Source organism: Vipera ursinii, assembly GCF_947247035.1.
Source record: "Vipera ursinii genome assembly, chromosome: 1".
Lineage (NCBI taxonomy): Eukaryota > Metazoa > Chordata > Lepidosauria > Squamata > Viperidae > Vipera > Vipera ursinii.
The window spans coordinates 69,491,668-69,504,028 of NC_139512.1; the positions used below are offsets into that span (position 1 = coordinate 69,491,668).

The 12,361-nt window shown below is 38.7% G+C and overlaps 1 protein-coding gene across 5 annotated transcripts in view; it reads left to right on the forward strand.

Moving 5' to 3' along the window:
- DPF3 (double PHD fingers 3) overlaps positions 1-12,361 on the forward strand; it is a 243,983-nt gene that overhangs the window by 154,047 nt on the left and 77,575 nt on the right. For all 5 annotated transcript variants that reach the window (XR_014490960.1, XR_014490961.1, XR_014490962.1 and 2 more), the window contains exons 4-5: positions 3,351-3,478; positions 6,545-6,640. Coding sequence is in view for 1 of the 5 variants with exons in the window: in XM_083350564.1 (XP_083206690.1) it covers positions 3,351-3,478; positions 6,545-6,640 (224 nt within the window). In the remaining 4 variants the exon portion in view is untranslated. The remainder of the gene's footprint in view (positions 1-3,350; positions 3,479-6,544; positions 6,641-12,361) is intronic.

Genomic DNA, 12,361 nt, shown 5'->3' on the forward strand with positions numbered 1-12,361 from the left:
CCCCTTTCCCTCTGTATTTCCCAGCAGAGCAAGCTTAATCTGTTTTTTCCCCTTCCCCTGGCATACCTCATGATTGTCTTTCTGACTTTAGTTGTTTTGAATAAATGCCATAAATACTTTCCATAAAATAAAAATGGGAAGAATGGGAAGCAGAAATGGAGCTGGTATTTCATACTCTTGTGATGCTGATAGATTCTAATTTGGAACTGACATGAGATGTAATTGCTCATTGAGCCACTCAGTTGCCCTTTAAGGCACATTCTGCCTTGTTTTGTTAATGAGCTGCGTGGTTACATTCGCCCAGCAGTAGATCTCTGATGTGCCAGGCATTTCATGCATTTCAATTTTTTAAAAAAATTGTAAGAGGTCTGCCATGTTAAATGGTATCTATCAGAATCAGCTGCAGCATAGAGCTTATGAAAATAAACTGGTCCAAGGAATCCAAGGGACAAACTATTTATGTGCGCATTGTGTAAAGCGTTTCTCTGAGAGCCAGTTGGGTGTAGTTGTTAAGGCATTAGGCTTGAAATTGGGAGACTGTATATAGTAGTTCTGCCTTAGACATGGAGTCAGTTGGGTGACCCCGAATCACCCTTTCTCATCCCTGGAAAACAGTCAGTGGCCAACCACTTCTGACAAAAAGAAAGAAAGAGCTATATTGGATGTATTCTTTTCTTATGCCGTAAAATTTTATAAAGTTATATGCCTTATATAGAAAATTATAAAGGTGTAATAATTGCTTCAAATGGATATTAGTCTATTGTCATGACATATTCGTTTGAGAGATGTTGGCTATTACCAGTCCTCCATGGAGTCCTTGTCTTCCTCAGGTGTGGGGCACCCTTTTGAAGATGACTTAGGCAGGGTTGGGGCCTGATCCTAACTCTCTGAAGCCTAGAAGCTGTCATCTACAGTGTTTGGCACTGATCTGTGTCCATTTTAACTTTTCACCAGTCATACAGAAACAGAGGTTGGTTGTTGATCTTTTGTCTTTTGCCAGTTTAGACTGTATTAACAAAAACAGATGAAGAAGAGAAGAAACTTTTTATGGTATGGGCAAAGTATAGAGAAAAAAAGACATCAGTCAAACAAGCAGCTCCTCCTGCACAATAAAAAATGAATGTAAACTTCTCTCCCCTAATTCTATATTTGTAACAAAACAATAAAAGGGGAAGTTTTTAGGATGCTGAAATGTTACACTCCTTTTTTCCAAAACAATACTGTTTGTAGGAGGGATCTATTCTTTTTTTTTCTTTCACCCTTGACCCTGGGGGAGAGAACAGGAAAAGTTATTTACCGGTATGCTCTGGATTTTGGCAGGAAGGATCCAGGATTCTAATGACAATGTGTGTGAAACAGCATTTCTTTTATTTCTTGGAATGTGATCAGATATCTGTTCTCAGAGCAGAGTGAGATTAGCTTAATAGCTATAAAATACATTGAAACAGATTTGTTTGTTTTAATACACCAATATTTGAGTGGAAAATTGGTAACCCTTAATGATACGTTACTAACATACAAATACAAATTGGTGCTTGGCCATAAAAGATGGCATCCCATTATCTGCTTTAACTCAGGTTGTGGCACTTGCCCAATTGAGTCTGGGCTCAAGTAGCTAAGTTGCGCCTGGGTTAGTCAATAATTAGGTGGGACATCTGTGGGAATTACCAGGGTTGAAAGCTAGACTGGGACATGAAAGTATATCTTGGAAGAAGATACCATTTTGGGGTCTGTAAAGTTAACAGAATTTAAGCCTGACTCAAAGGAGGCCTTTTTTTTGATCCAGTTAACTCCTTCCCACTGACAGAAGCCCACCAATGTCCTCAAACTCTACTTGCAAAACATTGTGACTCTCCAGAGTGGTTTTTGGGAAGCATGAAGTGGAGGCATGGGGAGAGAAAAGTTCTTTGCGCAATTGGAATCCAGATGCAGGCTGTTGAATTTTATCCCAATTATTTATTTATTTATTTATTTATTTATTTACTTACTTACTTACTTACTTACTTACTTACTTACTTACTTACTTACTTATTTATTTATTTATTTATTTATTTATTTATTTATTTATTTATTTATTTATTTATTTATTTATTTTATTGGATTTATATACCGCCCTTTCCCGAAGGACTCAGGGCAGTTTACAGGGTAATTAAAACATTAATACAAAAATTAAAAACAATTAAAAAGAATTAAATTTAATCCCTAAAAAATATAAAACCCCAATTAAAAACTCTCAATTATGGTACTTTAAACTGACTGGAACATGGGTGTCAAACTCGCCGAATCACGTGACATGTTGCGACGTATCACACCTTTTTTTGCATTGCTGGAGCTGGGGTGGGCGTGGCCTCTGTATGATGCAACCGCCCCGTGGGCCGGCAGTTTGACACCCCTGAAATAGAAGAATGCATCACCACCACCACCACCATAGTTGATGGTTACTTTCACTGGACTATGCTAGTGTGTGCAGGCATTTGAAACAGGAATCAGGAATTTTTCTGCATGCTGTCACATGTACATTTTTTGTTGTTGCAAAATTTGGATAGATAGCAGATGGGCTTATTTAGTTCTTGCAGCTGCACATAAATGTTTTGCACAAGAGAGCCATTCAACTCAAGGAACTGTTTAAAATTGATTCCCAGAGTGGTATTTATTTGGTGTGCAAGCAGGATTTCAAGGTCTCAAGGGTAAGTCTGATTAGGTGATGCATCTGGGTATTATTTGGGTAAGAGATGGTCTGTAAAAGAAAGGTGATGGGATCTTCTGAACATCTAGGCTGCATGTCAAAAGGGAAGGTTTATTTTTCACTGTTGGGCAATTTAAAAGAAAAGTCTCTTTGTGATGAGCTCAATTTCTTGGGACTTCATGGCCATGATCACTCAATTTTCTTGTTAGCAATAATCAAAGTGGTTTGTCACTGCCATTTCCCAGAATCTTTTTCAACTTTTGAATATAGTGTATGTCTCTTAGTATTTCTGGAGCTTTCACCTCCAACCACTAACCAGGTTGAGCTGTTTCATTTGTAGACTAGAGATGCCACAACAGCTAAGAGCTGTTTTCACATAAAAGCTCTCTTCAAATTATCAACTAGACAAATATTTACATTAATGTTTCTTTTTAAAAAATCAGTATTGGTAAGATGGCTATATGTTACCAGCAAGTCTAGTTCATGGAGTTCAAATTTGAGTTTTGTATATATCAACATGTCAAAACAATAATTGTATCACTCAGTGTTTAAAGACATTTGCTCTTTCTTGTGAATAAACTGAAAACTATATGACTATTCTATCCATTGTTCTGGTTGCTTACTCTAAGGAAGTAATAGTAGTCATTGTTGTTTGATTTGTCAGAAGTTGACCTGCCTCTGAAGAAAGATGGCTTCACATCAGAAGGGACCACACTGGAAGCTTTGTTGCGTGGAGAAGGGCTTGAAAAAAAGATAGATACTAAAGAAGAAGATACTCTACAAGAGATCCAGGTAATCTCACTTTTTCAGTTCATAAACTGTAGGAGATAGTATGTGCATATGTAAGTAGGCTAATTAATCATTATTTCCAGATTGTATGTGTTGCCTGTAAGAAGATTGCTTGGAGTCCAGACAGATTGAATAAATAAATAGTTCAGAATTTTGCAAAACCATTGCATAAAAAGTGATGGGAACTGCAAGTGTCATTTTGGAGATCAATATTCATGTTAGCAATAAGCACTTGTAAAAACAAATTTCTTCTGGATGGGAAGTGGAAGAAATGTATTTAGAACATGGAGGTTGCTATTGTCAGCTTACAACTTCTTTACAACCTTATTTAGCTGTTGCTCTGATGCCTTTTTATTTCCAAATTAGCCTTTCTAAAGCATCCTTCCTCCATCTGGGACAAAAAACCCCCACACAACTTATTTATTTATTTATTTATTTATTTATTTATTTATTTATTTATTTATCTATTTATTTATTAATTATTTGGTTTATATACCACCCTACTCCCAAAGGACTCAGGGCGGTTTACAAGGCAAAATTTAAAAACAATACAATATAAAATTAAAATTAAATTAAATTAAGTCTAGCCCCAAAAAGTTAAAATCACAATTTAAAAACATTAAACCCCTCAGTCCAGACCAGATAGCTCAAAGAGCCAGGTTTTTAGGTCCCGGCGAAATGAATGAAGGTCGGGGGCAGTCCGGAGTTCCGTTGGCAGTTGATTCCATAGGGCAGGCGCGCCCACAGAGAATGCCCTCCCCCTGGGGATTGCCTGTCGGCAATCCTTGACCGGCGGTACCCTGAGGAGGCCCTCCCTGTGGGAGCGCACAGGACGATGGGAAATTGACGCTGGCAGCTTGAGGTCCTAAGACTGCATGAGGTCCTCAGAAGCACTGAACACAGCTGCAGGTGACACTTCAAAAATTGCCAACAAGCTTTATTCATCATTCATTCATCCATTTTGCTGTAGCATCTAGTATGGAAAATGCAGCAAAGAAAAATGATTAAACCCATGAGGAGTAATTATATTAATTGACTTTAATTATACTTCAAAGAATTTACCAATTTATTTTTGTCCTCCCCAAATACTTTTTAGAACACACATGTTAGCATTGTACTTAATGACCAACAAAAGAGAAAAAGTGTGCATCCCTGATATAATCAAATCATATTGGCAATAAAATAATATCACTATTTCTAGGAGGAATACTTAATTAAATATGCTTGATTTATACTCTTCTCATTCACATGGGATATTTAAGGTGGTTTACCATTTAAAACAGAAATTACACACTCAAACAAAACAATTACAAAATAAAAAAATGAAAATAAAGAAATGAAAATGCCTAGTAATGTCATTGCGTGTTAAAAGCTTGGCTAAAGAGATGTTTTTTTCAGATTTTTTAAAGGCAGACAATGAAGGCTTTAAGAGAGTTTCTAAGGACAGCCCTAAGTAAAATGCAGTAGTCAAGATGAGTTGTTCCTAAGCCATTAGAACTGTTAATAGCTGGTATTCTAACTGTGGTTGTGTAACTCAACTTCTTGAGAATCCAGTGTCATCCAAGGACAAAATAGCATTCCTGCATCGGGGACCTGTTTTTTTTAGCAGATTAATATTCTTATCTAGAACAATCTGAACTGTGATCTCAATGGCAGTTTACCTATTAACCAACAATACCTCTATCTTTGCCCGAAGTTAATCCTGTACTCTTTACTCATCCTCTTGAAATTAGGCATTCAAACCTAGTAAACATTTTGGAGGACTTGGATGGTAAGGAATAATATCATTGTGTGGGTTCCCAGCATGTTAATAGTATCTACTCTAATGTGCTGGGTGATACCTCCAAGAGTTTCATGTATATGTTGACACATCTGTGGTACCGAAAAAATCAGTGGCCTAGGCGTTGAGCAATAGTTTCCTAACCTTACCTTCTGGTGGTGGTTTGACAGCAAAGACTGGAACCTTTTTACACACACACACACACACACACACACACACACACAGAGAGAGAGAGAGAGAGAGAGAGAGAGAGAGAGAGAGAGAGAGAGAGAGAGAGAGAGAGAGAGAGAGAGAAAATCTAGATTAATAGTATTAAAAACTGTCGAAAAGTCAAAAGGAATGAACAGAACTACAGTGCAACAGCAATAGCACTTAAGATTTATATACCGCTTCACAATGCTTTAGAGTCCTCTCCAAGCAATTTACTGAGTCAGCCTATTGCCCCCAACAATTCTGGGTCCTCATTTTACCAACCTCAGAAGGATGGAAGGCTAAGTCAACCTTGAGCCAGTCAGGATCGAACTGCTGGCAGTTAGCAGTGTAACAACAGCGCCATCACTCCACCACAATGCCCCTATAGAATAAAGCTAAATTTTCTCTTGTACATCCAGTTTCCAGTATAAGTTATCCAACAAGACAACTAAGTCAAACTACTTTATATCCCACTTGGAAATCTGATTTAGACGTAAAAGTATTCTGTAGATGCCTCTTGAATTGTAAAGTTATCACTTTCTCAAATCTCTTTTGCCAGATATAAAATGTGTGAGCTTGGCCTCAAATTCTGTACCCCCTTATGGGCTCCACTTCAAGAAGGATTCAGACAAACTGAATCAGATTTCGGGAAAAGCAATTAAGTTTGATCAGGGGACCAGAAATCAAATCTTATCTAGAGAGGTTGAAGGAACAGGGACTGTTTATCCTTGACAACAGTGGATGTATGATAAAGTAGGGGCCATGAATGGGTTTAAGTTAAATTTAATAGATTTCAGGTATAGAAAGGCAGATTTCAGCTGAATGTCCAAATGGTTTCTGTAACATTAAAAGCAATTTGAGAGCCTAACCAATCTCCTAGAAAAGTGGCAAGTGTCCCTTCATCGGGTGGGTTCATCTATTACTGTAGGAGTGACTTAATTTGTGTCCCAGCAAAATAGGAGGTTGGATTTAATGACCTAAGTGGCTTCTCCCAGGTCTCTCTTTCTGTGATATATTTTCTTTGCTAAATTCTGCTAAAAAGGCCTTCCGTTGCACTGGGATTTGTTTTTAATTATTGTTTATTATTTCAACTCCAGCGGGTTTTGGAAAATGATGAGAATGCAGATGAAGTGAACGAAGAGGAAGAGATAGAAGAAGATATTCCAAAACGAAAAAACAGAGCCCGAGGACGGGTAAGCTGCTTTATCTTTGTGGGAAGGAGGAGGAGGAGAGAATAATCCCAATTTGCATCTTTATATATTGCCCATCTTTATATATATGCAACAAGGGACGCGGCGGCTCAGTGGGTTAGGACGCTGAGCTTGTCGATCAGAAGGTCGGCAGTTTGGAGGGTCGAATCCTGAGTGCCGCGTAGCAGAGTGAGCGCCTGTTACTCGTCCCAGCTTCTGCCAACCTAGCAGTTCGAAAGCACGTAAAAAATGCAAGTAGAAAAATAGGGACCACTACGGTGGGAAGGTAACAGCGTTCTGTGCGCCTTTGGCGTCCAGTCATGCTGGCCACATGACCATGGAGACGTCCTCGGACAAGCGCTGGGTCTTCGGCTTTGAAATGGAGATGAGCACCGGCCCCTAGAGTCGGAAACGACTAGCACGCATGTGCGAGGGAACCTTTACCTTTACCTTATATATATGCATACAGAGACACAAAGTTTAATGACACCCAGTGGTATGTGGTATGTTCTAAAAGTGTGGGATGATCAATTAAATATGTGTGGTAGTTAATTCATACCTGCAAATTTTCTGTGGGTGGCTCAATGGTGTTTTTCTTTTTTCCGCTCTCTGATCTTTAGTATAAAGCCATCACGAAGTGAAATGATATAGAAAACACTCATATATAGTGATGGCACATAACTTGTACTATTTGCTGCTTGTTTTCTCTCTGTAGATCAACTGAAAGTGTGTGTGTGTGTGTGTGTGTGTGTGTGTGTGTGTATTTCCCTTGGCAGTTTCAAAGCAGGGATGAGCTGGCTATTGATCAGTCTTCTCCACATGATGCTCCAGCTGCAGGCTCTCACTAATCAGGTCCCCTGGCAAGAAACCCACGCAGTAGGCAGATAGCTCACCTCACCTCCTACTGTTGCTGCTGCTTGGCTGTCTCAGCCCACTGGGGTGAACTGTTGCAGGCTCTCGGAACTGAGAGAAGCCCAGCCCCTACAAGGTCCCTGGAGCAGCTTCCCAGCAGAGAACTCTTATTGTATTCACCAGGACTGATCTACTCCATCAGCAGCCTCATAGCAAATGTCCTAGTTGGCAGAAACAAGAGCTGTGTTGTTTCCAGGTACGCTAGAAGATGCTAAGTACAGAATGCAGGATGCATCCAGTGCTAGAATTAGGGGGCCACAGAAAAATCTCCTCGTTATCGCTTTAAATGCAGGTTTGCTCTGTTCTAATGGGAAATGGGGTGGAATGCATTCTAAAGAGAAAAAGAAGTATATTTGAGGCAACTTTCTCTCCATTCTTTCTTTTCCCACACTTTTCTTCTAGCCGAGAAATGAGAGTAAAAGAAAGTTCAGGTCGGGGCAGGGCATAGGGTGGGGAAAAAAAGCTCACAATATTTGCCCATCGTGTCCGTGTGAATTGTATAAGTTCGGCTTTCTGCAGATGAAGCAGTTCGGCATTTAAAGTAAGATGGCCATTGTTCCCATTTTATTTATTCATTAAAAGATGGAGCAAGAGAGAAGCAGCTCTGGGTCACTGACCGACCTGCACTAATTTAGCAAGGGTTTGGGAATCTGCACTGCTTAAAACATAGAAACAAGCAATTTTCTCTTATTTTAGTATTTTACATCTATGGCACATTGTCAGTTTGATACTTAAGGATGACTATAGGACACAGAGGCAGACATAACTGCACCTTGTTGATTGTTTTACCATTTTGGCCCTAGCAGTGCCCATTTCCAGACTGTATTTTTGAATTTGGTGAATGCTGGGATATTAGTAAGCAAACAGAGTAAGTTTTAGAGCTGGTCCACATCTTTCCTTATTAGAGTCTATTAGAAAATATTTTTCTTACTGAAAATTTGAAGAACTCTTTGATACTATTCCAGGCTATACATTTTAAAAAAATGGAAAACAGGGGCTTGAGTTCTCAGTAACAGTACTCTTGATAGAAAACAGAACTGGCAGAGAAATTATTTGATTACAATCTTCCCAACTATGCAGTACTGTGCTTTCAATTTCTGTTCAGAGGAGGTACTTGTGAACACCTGGATGTGCAAAGGCAGCTCTAGTGTGTAACTCAGGACTGAAGCTGCCTTTTTCCTAGAATTACATGGCTACTGTAAAGAGGCTCCTCCCCTTGTCCAAACCCTGCAAAGTTCTAAAATAAGATAGAAGTAGAGAAAAGTGAAGTTCTACTTTTAGGCAAGAAAAACCAAATGCATGGGTATAGAATAAGTAGTACCTGGCTCAATAGTACTAACTGGAAAAAAAATCTTGGAGTCCTAGTGGACAACCATTTAAATATGAGCCAGCATTATACTGCAGCTGCCAAAAAAGCCAACATAATCCTAGGCCACATTAACAGAAGGATAGAATCAAGAACAGGTGAAGTATCAGTACCATTTAATAATGCCTTGGTGAGACCACACCCGGAACATTGCATCTGGTTTCGGTCATCACAATATAAAAAAGATGTTGAAACTCTGGAAAGAGTGCAGAGAAGAACAACAACAAAGATGATTAGAGGACTGGAGGCTAAAACATATGAACAATTGCAAGAATTGGGCATGTCTAGTTTAATGAAAAGTAGGACTAGGGATGACATGATAGCAGTGTGCCAGTATCTAAGGAGCTGCCACAAAGAAGACAGGGTTAACCTATTCTCTAAATTAAGCACCTGAAAGCAGAATAAGAAGCAATGAATGGATGCTAACGAAAGAGAGAACCAGCCTAGAACTAAGGAGAAATTTCCTGATGGTTAGTATAATTAAACAGTGGGACACCTTGCCTTCAGAAGTTGTGGGTGCTTCATCACTAGAGGTTTTTAAGAAGAGACTGGAAAACCATTTATATGAAATGATATTGGGTCTCCTACTTGAGCAGTAGGTTGGACTAGAAGACCTCCAAGGTCCCTTCCAACTCTATTATTCTATTATGCTAATATAAAATTTCTGTTTAACACAGCAATTATGCCTAAACTGGCATCAATTCATGCATGTATGCAATATTTGTGCAGACGAGCATTTCATTGTGCTCCCTTTTTAGCAATGTTGAGAGGCCTATTCAAGTCTGAAAATTGGATTGCTATTTGCAATCTAGATTCCAGGTAATAGAATTCCAGACTGTAATTTTAAGGCTTCAAGTATCATCCTATAACAATGAAACCATAACTCCGGAACTTGAGATAGTGCAAGGAGGAGAGACTGTCATCTTCTCTGATATGCCAATTAATTCATTAAATTCAGGGAGCTGTTCACAGAAAGGGACATTAAGCAAACACAAAGGACATTCCATTTTCAGTCTGCCATGGAACAGTTCAACGTCTATTACTTCACTTTTAGCCCATTGTATGAATCACCTGAGCTTAACGTTGAGTTGGTACTTAAGGGGAATAAAAGAATTGGAATTCTGTCAACCATTACCATTGTTCCATGAAGTAGTGAAGTTCTGTCATTGCTTGAATCACATGGAATTTGGGGAGGCATCTCATTCCTGTTCATATATGTCATATAAGGTAAAAAAGGTAAAGGTTCCCCCGCACATGCGTGCTAGTCGTTTCTGACTCTACGGGCCGGTGCTCATCTCCGTTTCAAAGCCAAAGAGCCAGTGCTTGTCCGAGAATGTCTCCGTGGTCATGTGGCCGGCATGACTAGACACCAAAGGCACACGGAACGCTGTTACCTTCCCACCGTAGTGGTCCCTATTTTTCTACTTGCATTTTTACGTGCTTTCGAACTGCTAGCTTGGCAGAAGCTGGGACGAGTAACAGGCGCTCACTCTGCTATGCGGCACTCGGGATTCGACCCGCCAAACTGCCGACCTTCTGATTGACAAGCTCAGCGTCCTAACCCACTGAGCCACCGCGTCCCTATATTTATTTATTTATTTATTTATTTTTTATTTGTTTGTTTGTTTGTTTGTTTTTTTATTTATTTATTTATTTATTTATTTTGTATACCGCCCTTCTCCCGAAGGACTCAGGGTGGTGAACAGGGCAATACATAAAAACCAGATACAAAAATTAAAAATTATTAAAAAGTAATTAAACAGTGCCCGTAATAAATTAATACAGATTAACAGTTAAAATCCATTTATAAAATCCAACCCCGTCCCATCAGGCCAGGCCAGCTTGTTCAAAGAGATAGCTTCAATTCTCATTTCCTGTAAGTTTAGCAGAAAATATGAAATGGACTTGACAATATATTGAAGTCCATCTCAGATTTCTTGCTGACAGTGGTCATGCTCTATTTGGTCACTGTCCAGGGTAGTGTTCCTCAAACTTGGCAACTTTAAGTTGTGTGAACTTCAACTTCTGAAATTCCCCAGCAAACTTGGGAGAACTTGCCAACCTTGAGCAGCTATGGTCTGTACTTTCTGAAGAGGCATAATTGCTGTGGAACAGGAATGGGCAATCTTTTGTCCATTCTCTCCAACAATTGGCAGAAAGCTAAGGCACATAAGTAATGATAGGATGCTACAAATGGGAAAACAAGTTCTTTCTTTTATTTTTTCTAGAACCTAGGAATATTTTTTTTAAAAAAATATGCTAGAAACACTTTTAAAAAATGTTTGATTAAAAACCAAATGTGTCTGCAGATTATCCAAGCTGTAAGCACAGTATTTGCTTTACCACTCAACTATTCCAACTCAGATCTCAGTTGAGAGAATACACATGAAATCTCTCTATCATGTTAAGACTGATCATGGTCCTAATATATTAGTTGCTGGATCAGTCTACTTTGTCCAATAGAACCGTGCAATATCTCAATGAAAGATGAACTGCTTTCTCATTTCCTTGCTTTCTCTTATCATCTCTTTGCAAGATGTCATAATTTGAATCCTTATATTAATACATAAACTTATTATTGATTTTTTTTATTGAAAAGTTTTAACATACAATTTTTCTTTAAAACCCCCCTCCCCCTCCCTTCTCCCCCCCTACCTCTCCCCCCTCCCCCCTCCCCCCCGACTTCCCAGAGCTAAATACAAGGTATATATATAAAAAGCAATCATAAACAATCATATACTAACAACTATAAACTCTAAAATCCATCACTCTCTAGCTTATATAGGATAAAACAAGCCTTAGTAATATTAAATATATATAAAGAAACTAAAATAAAAAAAAGAATAAAAAGAAAGAAGACTTATTCAAATGCTACATAAAACATCTTAAACCTATACTTGTTCTGGATAAACTCAATCCATTTTCTCCATTCCATAATATAGCGTTCTTGCGAGTGATCTTTCAAATAGGCCGAAATCTTCGCCATCTCTGCCAGGTCGGAAACCTTTAAAGTCCACTCTTCTATGGTCGGCAGTTCCTCTTTCTTCCAATACTGACCTATCAAAAGTCTTGCTGCCGTAATTAAATTCAACATCAGCTTGGTGTCCACAACTGTGGCATCTGTAATTATTCCCAACAAAAAAAGTTGCGGACAAAACTTTATCCTCTGTTTAAAAATCTTCTGCATGTTCCACCAGACTTTTATCCAAAAAGCCTTAACCTTTTTACAAGTCCACCATATGTGAAAATATGTTGCATCTTCATCACCACACCTCCAACATTTAGGCTGATAATTCGGATACATACTTGCAAGCTTTTTAGGATCTAAATGCCATCTGTAAAACATTTTGTAAAAATTCTCTCTTAGATTTTGAGCTTGTGTAAATTTTACGTTCCTCACCCAAATCTTTTCCCACGTGTCCATTGTGATAACTTCCTGGATGTTT